General features: G+C 36.3%; 1 protein-coding gene across 1 annotated transcript in view; it reads left to right on the top strand.

Moving 5' to 3' along the window:
* Positions 1-25,039, top strand: part of LOC120625801 (lachesin-like) — a 115,115-nt gene that overhangs the window by 71,668 nt on the left and 18,408 nt on the right. Inside the window, exons 5-7 of the mRNA XM_039893014.1 lie at positions 2,646-2,807; positions 12,941-13,069; positions 20,864-21,038. Coding sequence (XP_039748948.1) covers positions 2,646-2,807; positions 12,941-13,069; positions 20,864-21,038 — 466 coding nt within the window. The remainder of the gene's footprint in view (positions 1-2,645; positions 2,808-12,940; positions 13,070-20,863; positions 21,039-25,039) is intronic.

Raw genomic sequence — 25,039 nt, 5'->3', positions numbered from 1 at the left:
AAATGAGTGAAGCGTGACCTACGAGTATGTATGTTCTGAAATCTTGCATGTGAGAGGAAGTATAACAGGCAGAAGTAGTAAAAGTATATATGGCAGAAGTTTACCCCGGTTTATTATTTTTACACATAATACATGTTTATTTACACATGTATTATTTGTATATTATTTCCACCTGTGCGCTAGTGCTCCGAGAATTGCTAAAAGTGTGGGAGAATCTATTTTAAATAAATAAATAATAAATAAATATACTACGACAATACACACATCGCCATCTAGCCCCAAAGTAAGCGTAGCTTGTGTTATGGGTACTAAGATAGCTGATGAATATTTTTTAATTAATAAAATACACATAAATACTTATAATATACAGATAAACACCTAGACACTGTAAAATATTCATGTTCATCACACAAACATTTTCCAGTTGTGGGAATCGAACGCACGACCTTTAACTCAAAAATCAGGGTTGCTGCCCACTGCGCCACTCGGCCTGCATTTATTTTATTATTATTTGTCATCCTATCCCTGGGGATATAACAGTCGCCTTCGCATGCTAGCCGTGCTGGTATAGAATTAAAATTTTCTTGTCCACCTGCCAAACACGGTGTACCCGCGTAATTCAAAAATCTCTCCGTTGATTGACCACTATGGCGAAATCGCTTAGAAACCCTGTTTGTTTTAATTATTAGAAATATTCGCGAATGAAATCGCGGGAAACCGCTACGGTATCATACTTGAGACATGAGTCGTACGCGTAAGTCATTGACGCATATGCGCATTTTTGACGGCCGATCGAGCGGTGACCCTGGATGTGGGTTCGATTCCCGCAACTGGATATTTTTTGTTTGATGATCAAGAATGTTTTAGTGTTTGAATGTTCATCTTTATATTATTCATAAAAATACTCAATCATCTTTGTACCCAAGCTACGCTTACTTTTGGCATGATGGAAATGTGTTTAATGTCGTATTATATTATTTATTTATTTTGGTCGATGTTAAAAGTACAACTAACTTCAAATCGTCCTAACTCGTAAGCTGATTCGCGTTCCCCACTAACAAACTCCTAGCCGCTTTGCGTACTCTTACAATTATTAACATGAGACGTCGTTACTTGAGGCTTAATCAAAGCTGTGATTAAATATACGTCACAGCGTTGGTAACATCACTCCTATCAAGTATTTCACAACAATAATTAACAAGTTGATTTACTCATCACAAAGCTGTTAATTACAGTCTAAAATACATCCTCCGGTTAAATTCCAATATTGATGGCTAATTAACTAAAATAATTCGCTGCAGCGGCGGTCGGACGCCGGGCCGCCGCAAATGCCAGAGATTTACAGTTTTCAGCCAACTCTATTTATTTTATTAATCCACGCTGAAATTACACTCCCTCGGGACTCTAAAACGATTTATTTAAAAGAGCAAGCACCCTTTTGATATAATTAGTTTAAAAACAACACTCAAATACGAATAAAGTTGCTGGTACCATTTATATCCTACCACACAAATAGGTGACGTATGGAAAACAGACGTAAAGGTTACTTAACCTAGAACTCCGCATAAATGTTGTTAAACAAATATGTATTAATATTTTTTCAGTCAACTTTAAGCTTTATTTCACTTTAATCAGCCTCAACCAGACAAATCTTTACAGATTACTCGAAGAATTAAGAACATATTGAATCCTCAGTCTTCATTGCATGCAGTGCATTGTGTCCAAAAACAGTGAAAACCCCGCGCATTTTTCACTTCATACCAGCGGCATGTTGCTAACAAACTATTCCCATTTTGCTCTTTATATGGTAAACGTTGATAACTAAATGGGTAGGAATTCAACTTCACTTTCGGCGGGGCGAGTTTGAATCCCAGCACGCACCTCTCACTTTTCTAAATTATGTGCATAATGCACACAAAAGCAATTAAAATATAACTTGCTTCATAAGTGAAGGAAAACATCGTGAGGAAACCTGCACGAGAGTGCACCTGAGAGTTCTCCATAACGTTCTTAACGGTGTGTGAAGTTCTCCAATCCGGACTGGTCCACTACGCTGACTACGGAATTAACCCCTTCTCATTGTGGGAGGAGACCTGTGCCCTGTAGTAAGCCGGTAAAGGATTGATATAATGATGATGTTGATGATATCATCAAATAACTACTGTCATGTACACGGTTTATATAATATGTTTTTTATTCTGTGAGTTTAATTAGCACTGCTGAATATAGGTCTTTGTAGGGAGTTCTACAATCCGCGGTCCTGGGTCGCTTGTCTCTAGTGGCTCCCAGCGACTCTCCATCTCGTTGGGGGCCGACCTACGCTGCGTTTACCGGTGCGTTGTCGCCATTCCAGCACCTTAAGATCCCAACGTCCATCGGTTCTCCAAGCTATGTGCCTTGCCCATTGCCACTTCAGTTTTGCGACTCGTTGAGCTATGTCGGCAACTCTAGTTCTTCTACGGATCTCCTCATTTATGATTTGATCTCGTAGAAATACTCCTAACATAGCTTTCTCCATCGCCTACTGAGTGACTCTGAGACTTCTTATGAGGCCCATAGTAAACGACAAGTAGTAACAAATTGTCTTAACAGTTTTATTCTTGCATTAGAACACTAAATGAGATGTTTTTTTTAATTGCCAACAGTACCACCGAACATTCTAGACGAAGACAGTACGCAGTCAGCTGTGGCGGTGCGGGAAAACCAGAACATAAGTCTCGTGTGCAAGGCCGATGGCTTCCCCACGCCCAAGATCATGTGGCGGAGGGAAGATGGCCAGCCTATATCCGTAGATAGAAGAAAGAAAGGTAACTATTGTTTCATGGCTCAAGTTCTGGCCTTAACTGGGCTCTTGCTACGACAATGTCGTGCAGAGAAGATAACCTCTTTGATACAGTGGTGACCATTGAGGTTTTACTAAGTCATTCCCGGGTTCAATCCTCGGCAATGGAAATTTATTTTCATTTTTTAATTCGTTTCTTTATAACTGACTTAAAAAAGTGGGTTCTCAAATCGACTGTTTTTTTTTTGTATATTACGCGACACTTGCCTAATTATACACCGACATTGATGATTCTTTATTTGTTTGTTATATCATACTGAGAGGTGATCCTATTTTTATTTGGTTAAGATTTATTAGATTGATCCTGGAAAAATCGTGGAAAGTCTTCAGATGTTATAGGCATACGTATATCGAATTGATTATTTTTAATATAACTTAAGCATATTCTTTCGAAAACCATCAATTCACGGTCACGGTATTTGATATAACACTGTTTGTGCTTCGATTATGGTAGTAGGTAAGCGATTTATGCTTGTCACAATAAAGGAGCTGTTGGTGAAGTACCGGTAGAATTCCTCAACCATTAACCAGGTTTCGAGAAAAGAAAGAAGAAGAAAAACAATATTTATAGAAATATTATGTAGAAAATTTGTCGGTGTAGCCTTTTCTTATCTTCTTTATCCATGGCCCTCTCTTTTAACACTTTTTAAGTCCCCAACCAAACCTTTCGTTCTATTTGTCCCACAAAAGCCAGTCTCGGACGTCCTCGTCCACTCTTTCCATTTACTTTTCCCTCAATTATATTTGTTATAAATTCCTTATACCTTAATAGGTGGCCCATCATTTTCCCACTACTGATTTCTATAGTTCTAATTGTATTCTTCTTTTCACCGACTCTAGTAAGTATTTCTTTTACTCCTATAAAATTCCAATATATCTATTATATTGTTCTTTATATATAAACAAAAACACGGTTTATATAATAACTTAGACTTACGCAAAACTAAACAAACAAATTTCAGAAAGGCCACTCGCATTTAATGTTACACCAATTTATAGTGAAGTTAGCATTAATTCGCTGTTAGTGGAGGCATTAAATCCCTGTTTTATGAATCGCCCCGTTGTTGACATGGTAATTAAACGAGTAAATCTATTCTAATCCGTGCGACCGTTGGGCTGGGGTCCAAGGGAAATTAACTTGAAGTAAATTTTATATAACTTTAACTTAACAAGCATATTTAAGTAAAAATATGAAACACCAGCTGTTGCCCGCGGCTTCGAACACGTTCTTTTGGTTTTTTTAAGAACCCTGCGGTAACTGTACATTTTCCCGGGATAAAAAGCAGCCTATATATTAATCCAAGTTAAAATCTATCTCCATTCCAAAATTTAGTCGAATTAGTTCAGTAGTTTTCTTTAAAAGAGTAACAAACGTCTATCCATCCATCCATCCATACAAACTTTTGCATTTATAATATTAGTAGGATCATTCAAAATTCAATAAATCACTACCTTGCAAAGCCATATATATATTATACTAGAGGATCCCAGCGCCATCTGTCGGGCTGATTTGTGAATCTAAACCATCCAGGGTACCACCCAAGCGCATACCAAAAAGTTAATTCAAATCGGTCCAGCCGTGAAGGAGGAGTTCAGTGACATACACACGCATACAAGAAATATATATATAAAGATAGCAGCAACGCTGTGTTCTGATCTTAGGGGCGTGGTTGTTGGTGTAATAAAAAGCGCATGAGGCTTAACACCTACGCTCAGGTTGGTACACATGGCATCACTTTGTAGGACGACTTTCTGTCTTTATAAGTGATGGATTTCCACCTACCATTAAGGTGGCATTTTCTTGGTACGTCAATGATAACTATAAAAAAAATTATGTCTATAATAGACACATGTTACACAAAGGGCATGGCAGTTTTATATCCTCGCCGCTTATTGGTTCCCACTTCATAACCCTTAACGATAAATACACTGGCATCGTGAATGAATTTTCACCGTTCCCCTGACTGTTAGTGATTGCGTTAAAGTCCACGAACTTGGCTTGTTGTTTGCACGTAATGAATTCACTCTAATCCTGCGACCCTCGCCGACTGGGCGGAGAAAAATCTGTTTAGAGATAATTAAGGCACGGGAGACATATTTAGGTTAAACGAGCTAATGCAAAAGTGACCTAATAGAAATTGACAAGTTTTATAGTGTGTATGGGTTTCCAATTAAACTTACGGTACGCACGGATATTTTATACATATATATGTAGATATTTATTTACATAATACACACGTTAACATAGATGTCATTTAAATATCGAAGTTACAGTGTATTGCCATTAGCTGGCGTGCAAATATTACAAACCATTGATTGAAATTAACACATAGAATAAATTAAAAACATACAATTTAACAAAATACAATAATGTATACTTCGGCGATTTACATTATACTTTATGGCTCACCATATTTATAGTGCAAAAAGGCGTCCTTATCGAAAAACAGCGATATAATGCAGTCGATTGATTTTTAGACTAGTGATATATTATAATAAAGATAATTGTGTTAATTCTGACAACCTCCTTGGTCCACTGGTGAACGCTGTGGCTCTTAAATCCCGCGTTCGATAACCAGCGGAGGCAATTTTCTAATTTATAACTTCTCAATTTGCTCTGGTCTGGTCTGGTGTTAAGTGTAGCATTCCGGTACGTTACTATGTAGAAACGACGCCATGTCGAATTGGGTTTTAGGATTAATGTAACTCTCATACCCGCAGCAGTTTCATTAGGTACCATCTTAGACTGCGTTATAACAATCAGGCGAGATATACACGAAAAAAAAATTTAATTGTAATTCAGTCTTGGTTATGTATTTGTTTATTTGCAGCATACTGAAATCTTAAAAGATTGAGAGATTTTACTATACGAATACTAGAAAATTTATAAAATATTTTCAATGGTAAGTACCAAGCCACAACCCAGCGGAAAATGTTCATAGGTATCTATATAAGGGTATTTCAGCCCCAAGCATACACTACAACTGACTGTTTAGTTTGCTTTTGCCCGTTATTTGTTTTAAATTTAATCTTTTACTGAACTTAGAGTAATTTACAGTTATATTTAAAGTGAAGTAAATATAATTATTAATATATACTTGTATACAACCAAATGCGTACTTCAAATCTTTTATTAGTGAGTATTTAATAAATGTATTCAGTGGTGTAATTTAAAATCTACTGTCTGACCCTGATTTAGGTAAATAAGGACCTGTATTACAGGCGACATTGCTCTCCTTAAATTGTTGACTCGATGATTGAGATTATGATTGAGTTTGTGTAAGTTTGCATCGCTTAGTTACTTGTACGCGCGTATATGTTTGCTTACTTTACTTGACAAATTTTAAAAGCTTAAAAGCTATATAATTTCATGCATTCACCTATTATTAACTCGGGGTGAAACGCGACGCATGGCTAGTAAAATAATTCTAAATTCAGAATGTTTAGCTTACACCCCTTTTGTTCCGAACAAGTGCGAGCCCTTTAGAAAACCCATTCACCGACACGTGCTCCCACAAAAGCACCGAAATTGAGTTTAATTTCAAAAGCGATTTTCTTTCAGCGGCTGAAATTAACGTGTGGCGGTGAGAGCCACTAATTGACTGTGACCCTCTCTTGAAACTGTCACTCACATCTGCCATGATTATTTTTCAGGGGACGGCTGATCACCAACGCTTTTAATTACTCCCCAAATTGAACGCTCGGGTTCTTTCCACACATGTTCGGATACGCATATTTCGGCTTAATTATTCAAAAGTATACTTGAAATATTTAATGAATATACTGTATTGTACACAATAAAAAGAACAGGAAACAGAAAATATAATCATAACACAGCGTATATTACGGCCAATAAATTTTGGGGTTGAGATGATGATAAGTATAGCGAACGAAATAAAAACTTTTAATAAAAAGGTGTGCTGCTGGAGTTTGGAAAGAAGTTTTGAATTCTACTCTGACCATCGTGTCATTATATACGTCTATTTATTACATGTGATTCGGTTGGTTGGCGGTGCTTTGAATAAATAGATAAATAGTGTCTCTAGTCAGCACCAACTGCCTTAGCATTGCCAAAAAAAAAAAAAAAATGTGTATACCCTCAATGCAATTCTCTGCTTCTATGAAGAAATAAGCATAGGTTAGCTGCAAAACTAGAAATATAACTTGATCATAATCATTTAAGACATCATCATGTGGACATATAGATTTATCCTAACGTGTGAGATATTGCCATTCCAAACATACGAGTATGTACGCTTGAAATTTGAATTGAAATAATCCTTTGTTGGGTTTAATACAACATTGAGTTTTTATTTCAGAACACGTTAATGGAAATATTTCTTTCAAAGGCAATGAAAGCATTCGCAATTTTAGATCATAATGGAACGTATGCCTCTCTTTTCTCGTCGGAGGTTAAAAATACTTATTTGTAGTGAAACTCTTTCACGATTAGCGTTCCTGAAGTTTGTTTTTTGGTAAAAAAATAGTAGTGAATTTCTTCTATCTCACGTCTAGTTGGTAGCTTGCTCGGCCTCAAAACACAAGATTCTGGGGTAAATTCGCGGCTAATGCCAATAATTATTAAGTATTTCATTGTACTATTAAAAGTTCTCAGTATGTACCAGCTCAAAGTTTTGTAATTGGCCTTAACTAACCCCGTGGCACGGAGAGAACGTTTAACCGTCAATTCTGTTTATTTGCACTAATAATTTTTAAAACCCAACCAAATTCATTGCAGCAGAATGATGGGAAGCCCGAAGAATTAAATTATTACTGAGTACTGTGAGGAATCACCTCACAGTACTCAAAGACTTAATTAAAGGTCTTAATCATTAGAAATAACGCATACACACAGTTCTTGAATAAAGTCAGAACAGTATGGTAAATCTGACCTAATGCTTTGTTTGGTTTAGTTCTAGGCGAAGTTTTTATTAAATGCTTAATGGAAGTGCAAGTGGATAAAGGCGTTTTTAATTAAGACTTATGTTAAACTAGAACAGCCTATAGGCTGTTCTAGTTTAACATAAGCTAAACATACGCTATACATACGCTATTCGCCTGGCGTATAGTAAATTATGTATTTTTTTAATCATTGCAATAATTTCCTAATATTATGGCATTCAAATAAACATTTTTAGTATTTTCATTTTTTTTATACACGAGTTATATAAATATTACAAAGCGTTATGGGTATATGGCTTTATGTCCCATTTTCAGTAGGTAGTTTTAGGATGATGTTTTAGAATTAAAGTGTAGTGAGAAATGCGTTATTTACGGCTGAATTCATGTGAATTTTCTATAGAGATTGTCGGACGAGTTTCAAACCCATTTTGGGTTGGGTTATTATTGACGATCTACAGAGCAGATTTGAAGCGGTGAGCGGGTAGAACTTCGACTTCACTTTCAGGGGAGCGAGATCGAATATCGGGACGCACCTCTAACTTTTCTAAGTTATGTGCGTTTTAAGCAATTAAAATATCACTTGCTTCAACGTTGAAGGAAAACATCGTGAGGAAACCTGCATGCCTGAGAGTACTCACATAATGTTCTCAAATTTTTGTGGAGTCCACCAAACCGCACTGGGCCAGCGTGGTGGACTACGGCCTTAACCCCTTCTCATTGTGATAGGCCTCTGTAGTGGGCCGATAATGGGTTGATGTGATGATGATGACGAGGATGGGTCTTAGCTGTATGTCCCATTTTCAGTGAGTAGTTAGAATTTAGGAAAGTAGATTAGGATGATGTTTTATAATTAAACTGTAGTGAGTAAAGTCAATTTGAAATGCGTTATTAATGGCTAAATTCACATGAATTTTCATCAGAAATTGCCCGACTAGTTTCAAACCTATTCGGTGTTCTTAATCACGATTTTGTTCGCGCGACTAAGAATAGTAATCACCGACGTAAATTCACCCGTAAATTAAGCATTTAATATGATGATGTTGTTTCGTTGGGACGGGGGTCATCATCAATGTTTTTAATTATTCACTCGCCCATACGAAAGTGCGCACTCTTCTACCCTTTGTTTGGTTTAATACGAGGCCGGAGTTTTTATTGAACGCTTAATGGGAGTGTTCGTCGGAAGTGGATGAAAGCGTTCGCGATTTAAGACTGGCATGGAACGTTTGACTCCATTTCCCCGCTCGGGGCGTTTTAAGAGTCTATTCATTAGATGATTTTACAATTTCATCCCCCGAGCAGTCTCGTTTACTAGCGGTGGATTACTTCTATCCTTTGCTTTGGAAACTCGAAATAAGGTAACAAAGCCGCATCGGTTCGTTTGCTACGGTTCGTTTACTCGTTTACTAGTTAGTGTAGGATTTTGATTTCATTTTATCTAACAACAGATATTTGATTACAATGAGTAGTATTTTCTCTAAACTAATAACAGTTTATTTTCTTTAATTAATCTTTAATTAAATAATGTTTGACTCACCACTAGTGTGTGATTTAAAATTTTAATTTAAATTACCTTTCCTTTGGGGGGATCGAGTTCAATCCCCTCTATTTTTTCGAAGTTAGGTGCTTTTTTAATTTAAAGTATGAGCACTGAAGGGAAACATCAAGATGGAACCTGCATGCCTGAGAGTTCTCTATAGTATTTTCAAAGGACTGTAAAGCTTACAAATCCACACTTAGCCAGCGTGGTAGACTACGGCCTAAATCTTTTTCATTCTGAGAGAACAAGATCCCGTACTCTGTAGTTATATTGATAATGTCGATGGCTAATAATATATCCGAATATGACGACGATATGATTTCTATAACAGGTGGTGTTATCAACTTGACTTGTCTATTGGAAGTCTTGATTTTTTTTTAATTATTTTTAATTGATGGACCAAGCTGATGGCACACTTCATGGTTAGTGGAAAACCATTGCCTACAAACAGAGCAACTCTTCCTAGGTCATGCAAGGAATACATCCTGCAAAGTGTTGCTTTGTGTCCATCTACCCAAGGCGTAGGTGTTAAGCCTGTGTGTGCCTGTAATTACACAGACAACTACACCCTTCGACCGGAACACAGGATTGCGAAAATGCTGCTTAGCGGCAGAAATAAGCATGGCGGTAGTAGGTACTATCACACAAAGCTCTACTACTTGTATTATGGTAAATATTTACTTTTTTAAAGACTGAAATGCTGTTGCTAGTACTTCGCCTATATCGAATGCCGTATGATTTAGGCAATGTTTATTGGAAAAAAAAACATTTCAGCAACTCTTAGGTACTAGGAATCTTCTTAGACTGGGTGTCACTTATTTAGGAATTGCCTTGTACCTTGTTAGTGAAAATTGGCATAAGATTCGTTGCCTGTCCAATACCTATACATGAACAACACAATAAGGATTATTAACTTCATTCAATTTTTAATTGGGAATCTATGGTACAAATACAGACTATATTACAAAGATCTTGAGCCAGTATGCACACGATATGCATTCACAATTAAAATGTTAAGCAGTCGTTAGCATAATGAAAAAAATTCCTTCTCACCGCGAGCATATTTTCAGAGAACCGTGTTTTTACATACCGTGTGTTTTATCATAAAGATTGCGTCATTTAGCGGAGCAAAGTAAAGTAAGTAACTTCTCCGTAATATTTTGGAGCGAAAGGAAAATAACCGTTTATACAAGAATAATTTCATGACTAGCATACCAAATAACTGAATGAACTAGTTATTCTTGTGAAATATATAATAGCTGAATAAAAATGTCAATCCATCTGCACAGCGTAGGGATTGTGGGAAAACTTAGAAAAAAAATAGTTAAAAGAGGACTAAAAACCAGCATTTTTAGTCCTCTCCTAACGAATTAAGCTGCTACAGGATTAGTTATGATGCCCTCGTTGTTGAAGCAAGGTCACAAACAATGGATGCCTCATGGCCACCGTTGGGCATAGGTCCACACTGCAGACATAGACAGGACTTCGACTTCACTTTCGAGGGGCGAGTTCGAATCCCAGCACGCACCTCTAACTTTTCTATGTTTTAGCGATTCAAATTTCACTTGCTTCAACGGTGAAGGAAAAACATTGTGAGGAAAACTGCACACCTGAGAGTTCTCCATAATGTTCTCAAAGGTGTGTGGAGTCCACCATCTGGGCCAGCGTGGTGGAATGCGGCCTTAACCCCTTCTCATTGTAGGAGAAGCCCAGTGGCCTCTAATGGGTAATACTTATATTCATATTCATAATGGAGTCGATAATGGATAATACTTATATTCATAATGTAATGAAGATGAAACAGTTAGTGGTAGTCGTGATTCTGTCGCCTAGAAGCATTTGTGTTGCGGTCTAAAAGGCAGACGGTATAATCACAGGTACCTACTGAGGGTTAACACCTACTCATCAGGTGGACTATCAATGGATAGTTTCTTATGTAGCTTTAGCAATTATTACAAAAAACCTCGTTTAATAAGGATCAAAAAGCTCGGGCTAATTGAATTATTCCCTCAATAGGCGGTCATAAATATAATGTTATGTGGTTTTTATTAATGAAATGGTTATAACAAAACTAATACCTGGCTAGAATTGATACCAGGGCCCGTTTGAAATCCCGTAGTCCTTAATTAATATACAGAGTTTTGACTATTTTCAAACCTCAAACTCTTACAATATTTCCGAAACTAGTGACTGGTGGTAAAGTGCATTTCGAATATATCATCAAAGTATAGTTCATCAAACATAAAAATAATAACTATATCCTTACAATAACCGGAAAACGTTAGGTCAAAGTGAAACACATAATATAAAGCCATCCGGAACGTAGCAATTATTTTCCACTTACGCATACGGAAGCACGTACGAGGGTGGGACTATTACGAAAATAATTCCCGCATTCCGGAGAGATTAGTAACAATAGATAACCGCGGGCACGGGGTAATTAGCGAATGAATATTAATGGTAATGCGATAATTACACACGAGTTTATGGGCAATGTTATGGAAGTATTGCCATTGTGTAGCGGTTGCCGCTATGCCCAATTCCCATAACGCGTTTGGCGGTATTAACCACATCGCACACGAAACGGAATGCTAAGGTTTCAACTACATATTTTTAAGTTACCAAAGTACTAAAACGTTTTTAAAAAAATATATTTTTGTAGTGGCCGATGAAATAAATTATGAAAATTAAGCTTAATTTGCTATAATCCGCGAAAAGCAGGGGAATCTGTATTTATAGTTTCTTCAATACTTATACTCCACACCAAACAGATTTTCGGCAATGTACCCTCTGAAATGAATAATTGTTAACATTGTAAAGTCAACATCTCCTGAGGATGCTTCGGTTTCGGAGCGAAACAAACATACTGACGTCAAGTCAGTCTGTTTGTTTCAAAAGTGCCTATAATCTAGACTTATTTCAAATAAGCCAATAATAATAATAATAATGAATTACGGTCGGTAATAATGGATGATAACCACGTTTAAATTATTTAAACTGAAATGCTTCAATTATGCATCAGTGCTACAATTACTGGGGCAACCATAGATATAAAAAAAGGAAGTAAACATTTCCAAAAATACTAATTGAATCCAGCAGAACATTGCTGACGTCACGAGGCAATTACTGCAGAGGAAACAAAAAATACACTCAAAATGTTTTATCCTCATCAATGCCTCGACTGTAGCTTTTATTTTTATTTATTTAGGTATTATGGGTACCACTGTGTACTACTGTCACATATGTAAAACTGACTGCCATAAATTATTTGCATCTATATACAAGCTGTTTTTTTATGTCGATTTACAGTAACTTACGGGTTGACAAAAAAAAAATTTATTAGCACATAAAAGATCTCTCAAGAACCTTTCTCTAAAAAAAAAACGTTTACTTCTAATACTTTACATGGGATAGTGTGTTTATTTTTTTTTGTTACTTTGGTTGACTCAAACACACAGAACTTGTTCAAATGAAAATCTTTCGATCTTTCTGAGGGTAAATAGGGTTTCCCTTTCGAATAAACAGTTTTGTTTTATAAATAAGTTAATTCTACGAGATTTTTACTATCATTAATATACGAGGTACTTGCTATCATTAATTTATTTATTATAAATGAAATAATCGGAAACCAATATCTACAATGACTTAATTTGTTCCAGTAACAGTATACGAAGGCGATACGCTGAGTCTGCAACGCATTAGTCGCACAGAGATGGGCGCGTATCTATGCATCGCGACTAACGCGGTGCCGCCCTCGGTGTCCAAAAGAATCATAGTGGATGTTGAATGTAAGTGATTTTACTTGTGCATTACTTTAATGGTAGATGTGAGAATTTGAGTCTGGCACACGAACGTCGTTCTGCAGCATGTCTGATGCAATGCCTTCCTAATCAATAATATCTTAACTATACTAATATAATTAATCTGACAAGTCTGTTCGGCTTAACGAGCTACTCTCATGCAGATGATATTAAACGGAAAAAATCTGCAGCACGGAATTATTATAAATTTAAGGGTAGGTATTTTACTAGGGTAGGTATAAACAGTCTACCCTTAAGTTTTTATAACTCGTACTGTGAATTTCCTCTACTTTATATAATCTACGTACCCTGTGCATACCCTGTATGGATGGATAGTCTATGTATCGACCAATAGGAGCGGATCATCAATGAAAAACGGAAAAATATCCCTTTTGAGAGTGATACCCTACCGATGCGTGCCGTTTTCTGCGTCATGACAGATTTAAACTTACAGCCTGCAAAACATAGCTCAAAAACTGGCAATGTGTTTTCTTTAGTACGTTGTTCATTGTCACTTAAAGCATTATTTTACCGTGCAAATTTTTTTTTATAATAAAACAGATTAAACATCTTGTAACTAGATGTTAAACCAAAAAAATAAATTTGTAGTAGAGAAAATGTATTTGATAGTTTGTCATTCTTTGATAAAGAGACAACACAGTTTTAGTATTATAACAGTAAAAAAACGATTTGTAGTAGTATAAATTCAGTAATTTTCCTTAAATTTAGATCTTGGAATACTTTTTATCACGGATAACCTATTAATATTACACATTTAGAACATGAGTAGTGAAATAAGAATACATAGCACATAGATAAAGCCACGAGCAGCTCTAGTATCTCAAATTTACCTTCAGATTTTTCAGACAATTGTAAAGCCATTTTAACCAGAGATAATAGACCTATTTCTTTACAGCAATAATAATATTTTTGATGATAAATTAAATGAATTAAAAACTTAACAATGAAATGAAACTTTTCAGACATATTTTTTCCGTTATATGAACTCAATTCGGTATAATCGTGTTCGTTGAACCAGCTTAAAATTTCGATGGCGTTATTGAAGCATCTTTATTCAATTAGACACAGAGAAAGACTGTTTATTTTCTGTGAAAGTGGAATCAGTTTTTAAAGATTCTCAGATTCCCCGTTATTTTCACTTCATATTAAGACCTTTGCACACTTATAACTCGACCTTACACGACGTCACGTGAGGTATATTAATGTGTCAATTCCAATTGTAGAGTTTTTAACCGTCTTTTCGAGAAGGCAGATTTTCCCGATTTTTCTTTAAATATTACAATGTCTTTAATTGGCAAAATATTTAATTGGTATCACAACATGCCAAGAGCGGTACCATCCGATCTATTTCCATGAAGTGGTTCCAATTCAAAATTCATTTATTTAAAGTAGCCCTACTTTATATGTCTGTTTGTACTCTACAGGCAAACAGTTCGGAAAGCAGATTCTACCGAGAAGAGCAGGCAAGAAACTCAGTAGTTGCTCTTTTCCAACATCAACATTTACAATTATTTTTCTATATTACGGGAGATGAGAGTGAAGCTTGCTGCTTCCAATCTACCTAGTCATGACGAAATCCATCAAGTGTATAGTAAACTTGCTGGATTAGATGTGTTTTTACATATTTTTTAAATGTATGCATTGGTAGGTCCAGAATTACCTAAAGAATCATGTGGTTTTCATCCACGATAATGATTCTCCTGTCTCATCATTACAGAATGATTGTGAACTGACACATATATAACTTAATTACCTTCAAGGCAAGAGTGAATAGGTATATTCTAAGGCATCTGAACTGCTACGAGAGTAAAAGTCAGATCAAGCTTTACCTTTAAATCAATTTGATATTAAAAAAAATACTTTTAGAGACTGGAGTTGCTTTTTGCTGTTATTTTTATTTTAATAATGTTCAGAAATAGTTTGTTTGTTAGTTGTCTCCTAATGATTAAAATAAAACCGATTTGACAAAATACGCATTACGATCGGTAGGCGTGTTATAAATATGTCTCTACCTTAACTTAGTACGAGGCAGCTGGCTAAACAAAAGTGGGCAGTGATAATTGAAAGATAATATTTTTCTGAAGTGCACGTCTTGGGGGATTGCAGACGCTCAAATCGATTTCCTTTACTTTAGAAACATTTTCTTAATGGTACGCAAACAGGGAGGATAGGGCAAAAGGAAACTTGAATAAGTTACATCAAACAACAAGAGCGTTGTGACACTATTTTAGATTCTACATTGAGCTATTAAAACTTTTATTGACGTACATCACTAAATGAGTTCATATAAGTAATTAATAAAATACTTTTAGTAGTAATAACATAGGGCTATGTTATTAATACTAAAACAATATTAATTTTCGAGGTAAGCTTTTGGGATTTTAACTGGAATTATGTTTAAAAAAAATAAATGTACCAGAAGCCCGTGAAGAGTGGAATAGTATAAATAATTGCAAGTCAAATACAAGCAGAGTATAAAGATCAAATCTTGTAACAATATGGAAAATAAATGGTCAATGCATTTTAAAAATGAATACTAAGAAAAATGAAGAAAATGCAGATGTCTGTAAAAGAGAGGCCCGGCGCTGGAAAAGCTATTTGCTCTTATGAATTGCATTGAGTGGGAATGAAATTAAAGTGGCGATGGAGCTGCCACTCCCCATTCACTCGATGCCAGTAATTTTCTAGAGAAATTGGAAATTGAACTGTTGCAAAATGAATTTCTATAATTTATGTCTTATTAGTTTTTGTTTTTCCATATATGTTTGTTTCATGTATTTTACCGAAACGATATTTTTAAATTGAAACATTCCTTTTAGTATTATAAAACGCGTTTAAAGGGTATCTTGCAAGTGGTAATCTACCCACGGGTGGGTTCCGTAGGTTTTCCTAAGATAAAGAGTAGCCTGTTACTCTTTGTAAAAGACAAAGAGTAACATATGCTACTACAACTAGCTGTATTCCAAATATCAAGTTGATAGGTTGCTTAGTTAGAGCGTGCAGGACGGACAACCAAACACACTTACACATTTAGAATATTAAATAAGAAAAGTTACAGACTTTCACGCAGTCTTATAACCTGTTCATGAATTGTTGGTCTAATAACATATGGACATATCCAACTAGTTATTTAATAGGAATCCTTGTAAATTCTAAAATTCAAATTCAAAATTCATTTATTTCACGTAGGCCTACTTTATAAGCACTTTTGAAACGTCAAGTTATTTTATATTGTTATTATACTTGTTACTATTATTTTTATTTATTTATTAAAAAAATAAATAAATAAAATAACTTTTTAGTAACAAGTTAGTCTGTTTGTAGTGACTCGAACACCAGTTTGGAAGGCAGATTCAACTGAGAAGAGCCGGCAAGAAACTCAGCAGCTTGCTCTTTTCCAACATTGTATTGTAAAATATTAAAGCTGTTTTTTTTTAAATCCGGGAATATATTTTGTGCAAAAGAAGCAATATTTAGGGTTGATCCTGCCTGACTGACAGACAACCGATTGCTCAAACGGTTGAACTTAAAATTTTGAAATTGTAAGATATGTTTTTTGCGCAAATCAAAAAAATCTAGCAAACCATGGAAAGATCTTGGTTTCAAGCAAACTTTCTGCGCCTGTTTAGTCTGTCATTTCTCGAGGTTAATATAATATCAAGCTTAATTTTCTATGTTCGGCGACAGCAAAGCGCACTTTAAATCTGTAAGGCGCAATTTATAATTTCTATAATCTTTATATACCTGTGGTATATAAACACACCACACCTTCAATATCATGCTCATTGCTCACAGTATAATTAGGTCTACCACTTATCTTTCTTCTCCCGCTCGGCGCGCAAACATATTTCGTTTTTTTTACACCCATATCAATTAATTCGTTTTTCTAATTCAAGAGTCGTTGTAGCAGAGAAGTTGGCATCATTTATTATTGCTGTTCAACATATTTTAGTAGAAATGACTCGCAGGTGAACTGAAACTTGAAACCAAAACATCTGCAAAGCCGTAAATTCCGCATTTACGCCAATATTCTCATAAAAAAATCATAAAAAAATGCAAAAAAAAAAACCGCGCCCCACTTAAATATACACACGGTAGAGTCGAAAGATAATGAAGTCATCTTCCATGCGCACATAAAGAATAAAGGTGGACTTTATAAATATTTTAAACCATCGTAGAATATTAAACCGTATCACGCGGCCCCGAGTAATATTCGTCCTGAAAATTGCCATCATAAACTCTGGGAATGTGAATTACGCTCTCAAAGTGTGGATTTTATTATCCGGGGGAGATGTGAAAAATCGTCGGCTCCGTTCGGCCGCGCTCGGGAAACTTCGTGCTTATCTGTCATTATTGAGAGTTTATAAATTGCTACCCAGTTGGCGTTAGTTTTACTTTCTTACTACACTGGCTCAGCCACCCCGGGATAACCGAGCGGCCACTATTTTGCGCAATGAAAGGCTTATGTATAAAATCGACTTATCTCGTATAAAGCATTACATACTTCGTAGGATGCAAATATATCTCACAACGAGGCTATTTTTTGTTACATAAGGGCACTATGCTTTTCTTATATTAATAATTTTATTATATTATAAAATATATATAAATATATATATATATAAAGGTAATTATAGAAGTGCATATGGTTAGTCGTTTAGGTCATAATATATTATTCCATTCAAATATTAGATTGAAGCAGGGTTGCTACTTTCTGGAAGTTAACGATATTAAGAAATTGTGCGTTATTAAATCAACATCTTCTGAAAATGGAGCGAAACGTGTTCAGAGAGCGTGTTTTGGAGGTATTAGGTACTCGTGGATTATAGTTAATTATAATTAATGTGAAATTTAACTGGTGGATAACACAGTTCTCAGCATAAGGTTTCAATTTTTGTTGTTTTGCCTCACCTATAACCAAAATAGTAACCAAAAAAACTAACCAAAAAATTGTTGGTTTGCGCCCTTGTTATTTGTTTTAGGGTTTGCGATCAATTATCTCACATAACCTTATATTTAACCTTATTCCGAGTTATCTCACAAAGTTTATGCCTTGAAATATCTTAATATACCCAAAATATCATCGAGCTCGTGTTCAAATCGTATGCAAGCAATTTTGTCTCCATCCCTAATAGCACACTAACGGGGCAGTGACACTTATATATCTGGATAGAACACTACTATATTATCCGAGAACGATGTGAAAAATCGTCGGCTACGTTCGGCCACGCTCGGGTAACTTCGTGCCTATCTGTCATTATTGAGACTTTTTATAAATTGCTCCCAAGTTTGCGATAGTTGAAGTTGTTCCGACGTATGCGCCTTACCCGTAAGCTTCTTTTATTTTGATATGATTAATGATGCAGGTTAATATTTTTAAGGAATATAACAATTCTGAAATAATAGGAAAACATCGAAATGGTTTACCATTTCATTATGTAAATTTATCTGCTAAACCTTAAAAAGTTTGTCTGTTTCTTTTTTTTACGTTTGTAATCTATAGTCGGATAAACCACTGCATAAATTTGCACTGCAGAAATTTGGCACATATACGCTTGCATCCTGTAGGGATAGTATGCGCGCCACGAGAGAGTAATGTCTACCCATTATCTCGTCAACTCCTATAGCAAAAATACATGTAACGTAGAAACGTAGAAACGTAGGTAGAGATTACAATCTCGTAGTACGTATGCTAGCCCTACTGGTCTTAAAATGCATGATTCACTCAGAAACTATGGAATCCTCAGAAGACTTTGACATTACAACGCGAATAGTTTAGAGAAAGTGTGGATTTTTTTTTAATTCTTGATTCCTTACTTTGTATTGTAAATGGGAAAACGCAGAGAATGATCCAGAAGCATTTTGACTAAAGTCTATTTACGGAATATTTTCGGAATGTTTGTGATGTACCGTATCGTAGTTATTAGGTTTGTATACGTAAACTAACACTTTATATTGTCGACGACGACCAAGGTATTCAGATATTCACTTCAATAACCACAATGTTCAGGATGGCACTTAGATCTTTCATTAATTAACAGTATTCTTGAAGTTAAATACCTAGTTTCTTACCAGTAATTATTTATTCTCATGACTATTATTCTTCCTTCCTATTAAAGTATTCATTTTATAAAAGACATCACTAAAGCCCACCAACCTGCTTTAGAGCAGTGTTGTGGGTCTGTACTCTATAAACCTGACATCCCAAGGATTGAAATAAAACAACTGTACTGACTCTAATACTCTATATTAAGCTTCTCTATAATTCATATTACTTGTTACCTTCAAATGACTCTACAACAAGTTCGGAATGCTGTCTTCGGCAGAGAAGACCACTGGCAAGAAACTCTACCGTTGCTCTTTTATTCAATCAATTAAAACAAGACTTATAAACACAATTACAACATTATCATATGTTATAACGCTAGGCCCTTTGATACATGACATATAAGACAGGTCAAACATAACTACTATGATCACTTATAACATCAGGACGTTTGAAACAAATTGTTTGTATAGAGCAACCTATGCTACATAAGCTATCTGTATGAAATAATGCTAGGGCTCCATATATGATACCTGAATAACCCAAAGGAGATATACTTATCTGATGCTACATCAGGTACAACCATAGTACCAGCAACTTTTAACAACTTATCTCAACTCCATCACCAGTATATACGACTCTTGTTTTGCCACAACAATATTTCGTTAAGTTTGTCGTTTCCATTATAAATCATCTATTCCCAATTTGTAACGTTCTATCTACAATACTTTTAATTAATCTCCTTTTCTCAATTCATTACTTGAAAACCGTGCTAACTTCTCTTTCCCGCCAATCTATCTTGTCAAAACTCGCGTCACCCGCCATAGATATATAGCCTATACTTTTCCTTGACAGTCTACTAAAGTCCATTATTCTATTTTCAATACATTATCAATGAGTATACAAACTATGATTTGTTGATATATTTAATATAATCATCGGGTTTATCATAGATAAAGTGCTGTAATTCCCTATTTCCTAACACGCTCATATAAACTTGAATTCTCCAGCAATACGGTTGTCTGTTCCGTAACCAGTTTAAAGCAACCTTATTTCTGGAGATCTCATGATAATCAATCCATTTCCGGCCCACTACAGAGCACTGGTCTCCTCCCACAATGAAAAGGCGTTAAGGCCGTAGTACACCACGCTAGCCCAGTGCGGACTGATGGACTCCACAACCTTAGAGATCATTATGTAGATCTCTCAAACATGCAGGTTTTCTCCCGATGTTTTCCTTCACCGTGGCAGCAAGTGGTATTTTAATTACTTAAAACGCACATAACTTTGAAAAGTTAGAGGTTAGCCGGAATTCGATCTCGTGCCCCCGAAAGTGAAGTCGAAGTCCTACCCACTGGGCTATAGACGCTTCAAATCTGCTCTGTAGATCATCAATAAGAGCCCCGAATATGTTTGAAACTCTTCGGACAATCTCCATAGAAAATTCACGTGAATTCAGCCGTTAATAACGCATTTCAATTTTCATTAATTTTTCATTTACAGTTAATTCTAAAACATCATCCTAATCAACCTTTCTAAATCCCAACTGTCTACTGAAAATGGGACATAAAGCTAAGACCCATCAGGCTTTGTAATATTTATATAATATACCCATCAACTCATACTTAAAACGCACATTCGTTGGGATTTGAACTCGGCCCCCCAACCCAATGCGCTATCGCGCTGGAGACCTTTTAACCTTGTATTTGTTCCAGTTTCACCCATGATCTGGGTGCCGAACCAGTTGGTTGGTGCACCTGCTGGAACGGACGTCACCGTGGACTGTCACACGGAGGCTCACCCTCGGGCCATATCCTACTGGGTGTACGACAACGTCATGGTGCTGCCAACTAAGAAGTACGCCATTAACACCGAGGAGAACTCTTACAGGTGAAATATTCTTCCTCTTCCTCCTGGCTCCGTAATTAGAAGGCCAGAACCATCCGTTATACGTTCTCCTTTAGTAGTCGGAGATCTTCCTGGTGCAGCGGTGAGCTCGGTCGTCTTAAGTGAGAGGTCCCAGGTTCAATCCCAGGCTGTGGCAGTTGGATAATTTTTAAGGCTTCGGCTGGGGCTAGTTACAATCTAGGACATGGTTTAAATATGTAGGGCATGGTGTAACCGACGATCTTAAGGATGATGTAGACATCAAAAGGACAGCGTAGTGCTTTAGCGATGCGCTGTAATATGTTGGTCCACAAATTTGCCTGTTGTAGCCGGGAAATAAAAGTGAGTTTAAACAAAGCCTTTTGTCAAACGGAATAAAAGTTTTACACGGGATCCCTGTGGACCATCTGGTCCACAGGGCTAGTAGTGGCTAGGGTAGGGTAGGGTAGGGCTAGGGTAGTGGCTTTAGTGCGATGAAAGTCAATGCATGTAGTTTGAGCTCGAGAGTGCTTCAGATGCTTGAGATGCCTGAGAGAGCGCTGCTAATAGCCATTCAGTATTAATAACATGTAAAACGCGAGCCTTCTCGTGCAAGTTGAGCGACTTACAAGGACTTGTAAGGAATTATTATAGACGTCTCATTTGCATAGCTAGTGCGTTTGATAATTGCAGGTATTGGAACTTTAAAGCCTCGTAGGTAATACGTAGCCTCACATAAATGGTAATATATCATATGTATGAACCCCTTTTTTAATTCCATTACAAGTTAGCCCTTGACTGCAATCACATCTGGTGGCGAGTGATGATGCAGTCTGAGGTAGTGGGCTAATCTTTTAGAGAGTATAGTAGTCATACCCCTAATCGGTTTCTACGCGATATCGCACCGGAACTCTAAATCGCTTATCGGCAAGTCTTTGTTGGTAGGGTAGTAACTAGCCAAGCCACCCAGCAGACAAAATAAGTCTACATGAAACTATTTGCTTTTTTTAATTTAGCCTTGAATAAAATGTAAAGAACATAATTTCCTACAATTATTTGCTAACTCCTAGCTGGTTCAAAAAGCCCAAAGCCTACCATTTTTTGGTTCGAACCTGCATTCAAACCCATAAGCTTTCATACGACTCTAATAAAGGTGTTAATCTGTTATCTGTACGCGTTCGTCTTCGCTTTCACGATCAGTAAGTAATTCTCACTCAAAGGGTTAACTGAGACGTAACATTAACATTAAGCCGCTCCGCACTAGGCTTTATTAATAACAGTTAGCACTACATAATGCATGCTTATGATCTCAAACGCTCAGCGGAGTGCTTTTAGCTACCATACAATATTAATTGAGATGCGAGTGCTGCAAGTAACTGCGTTAGTACATTAATAACAACAGCATCCTCAGTTCAAGACCCACTGCTGGGCATTGATCCACCTCCTCCTCAGTGGCGTGCATAGAGGGTATGCACAGGGTATGCATATGATATAAAATGAAGAAAATCTCCAGTACGAATACTTAAGAGTAGGGTTTTTAAAACTCTTACAACTTTCCTTATTTTATATCATCTGCATACCTTGTGCATGCCCTCTATGTACGCCACTGCTCCTCCAATGTGGGTCGGTAGGCTTCAAGGGTTAGTATGCTTAATAATGGGGGTAGTGATTAATTTCATCATCATAATTTCTTGAACTGATTGACGTTTTTGGACATAACTACTCGTTTGAGGTCATCTGCCAACAATCCATGGTCCTGGGCCGCTTGTTTTCAGGGGCTCTCAGCTACTCGTTTGATGTCATCTGTCCACCTCGTTGAGCCCCAACGTCCTCCCGTTCTCCGGGCTATGTGCTTTGCCCACTGCCACTTCAGCTTTGCAACTCGTGGAGCTATATATATAGCTCGCTGAGTGACTCTGAGTATTCTTATGGCCTATAGTAACGCGGTCATTTCAGATCCGTAAGGTGTTTCCGGGAGAGTGTTTTGAAGTACGGATTTCAGAAATAGCCTTGCTCTAACTAAACCTGTTAGAACAGTAGTTTAGTAGCAGTACAACTTTTGTGGTAGGGTAGGGTTTTGTCGTTTGGTTATTTCTGAAACTAAGAAGCATTTTTGCAGTGCTGTCTCCCAGTCTGAAGGTTCCCGGTGTAATTACAGGTGCATGAGGCTTAGCAAGCACGCCAGGTTGATTGTCACCGAGTGGCACGTTGCAGGACGTGTTCTTTGCATGCCCTGCAAAGTGCGCTGTATATAAAGTTGATGGTTTTCAATTACGGTCAGTTGGACCAGCTTGTTGTTATTATATAAAAAAACAGCACCATATAATCCGAGGCGAAAATTAAGGAGCGTTGGACTATATCAGTCCGGATGACTTGCCGTACGTTCTGGTTTTCAGTACTACTAACACCTACTTGAAAAACTTTTTGCTATGTTCCTTAACTTAGCCCGCCAATCCACATCTAAGAAGCATGGAGGGTCGTATGCTTTAGATCCTTTGGAACAGGCCGCCTGAGCCCAGTATTGAGTCCAAAATATGATACAAGCAACAGTGTACAGATTCAAGTTTATTTGGTCTTCTTATAAGGCTTTAAATATTAATGATATGATTTGCGCGAATTATTTACCTCATGCTACTCATAAAAGAACAAAGCCTTTTATGTTTGCAATAAAGCCTCATTTATGTTAAGAAGAGGTTATATTGGTTCAGTACGTATAGGGCCCGAACTTGAAGGGAGACTAAAGTTCTAAACACTAGGCTAACAAAGTTTTATAAAAAATCTTTACGGTGTCATTTATAGTTTCTTAAATTTTTATACACCACACCAAACTGATCTTTGGCAAAGTACTCTCTACGCGCGTTTCAATCCGACAACGGAGCATCCTCGGGTGATGTTAACTTAAGTAAAGAACAAGAATAAATATTAAGTCAAGCTATATTGCAAATTGTATACTGTATCTTACGGATTAGATACGAGAAAATAAGGAGATTTATATGAAATATACGAAACATCCTGTAAACAAATATAACTTAAACTTGTAATTAATATAATAAAAATCATCACAAAAGGTTTTTGGATAATTATAATTATTGTTAATTATAATCAAAACTTACTGATTTGAATTTCCCTTTTCTGAACAAGAGAATTAATAAAAAGAAAATTAATTTTACCTAATTAATCTCTCATAAAAGGAATATCACATAAAATATGATTGCTTTAGTTCAAAGAGAGTCGATTTAAATTAAGCAACGTCGCTCGTTTAATTTCATAATTTCATTTTAATGTACGAAATATCTAAGATAGCGGTGATTGTAGCAAAAACCTTCCTACTAAAATAGAAAAGAGTTACAATATCATAAACACTTAATAATATAAAAATAAGCAACAATTGTGAAATTTAATTTGTTATAAAATAATTGATATCAGATTATATAAATCTCTATTTTGTTTTAATAGCCCTAAAAGTTATGTATTGAATGCAATCTCTCCTAATAAGTGATGTTACAGTCTACAGGCTGGCTGTTAGGGGTACGTACTTTGGTTTCGGTTTCGACAGAATAACAGCGCTCAGATTTTTATATAAAACCTAGATGCTAAGTCTAGACCATGTTGTTTCTGCGGTATATGGGTGCAATTTAAAGGTTTAGTTTTAACTTTGTTAGCTTTTACATCTTATATTACTAGTGTTCAATGTTGCAGAACAAATAAATATGTTTTCTTTATTTTTTTTCTTCGGTTTACATACCAGGTCACTTAAAAGCTTCGCGGCGTGCTTTTGGCGGAAGTTATTAATTTCCAAATGATTACCTACTTCTTTAAAGTAAAAAGTGAAGGCCCACCTTATGGCTTGTAGAAAACCATAGCCTATAGAGCAATACTTCGCAGGGCATATAAGGAATACGTCTTGCAACGTGCCGCCCTGTGTCCGTCAGGACCACGTGCTAAGCCTCATGTGCCTTAATTTACATTGGCAACCACGATTCTCAGACCAAAACACAGCATTGCAACAATGCTGCTTTACGATA

The sequence above is a fragment of the Pararge aegeria genome, chromosome 8 (genome assembly GCF_905163445.1).
Source record: "Pararge aegeria chromosome 8, ilParAegt1.1, whole genome shotgun sequence".
Classification (NCBI taxonomy): domain Eukaryota; kingdom Metazoa; phylum Arthropoda; class Insecta; order Lepidoptera; family Nymphalidae; genus Pararge; species Pararge aegeria.
This window is presented reverse-complemented; position numbering and strand designations above follow the sequence as displayed.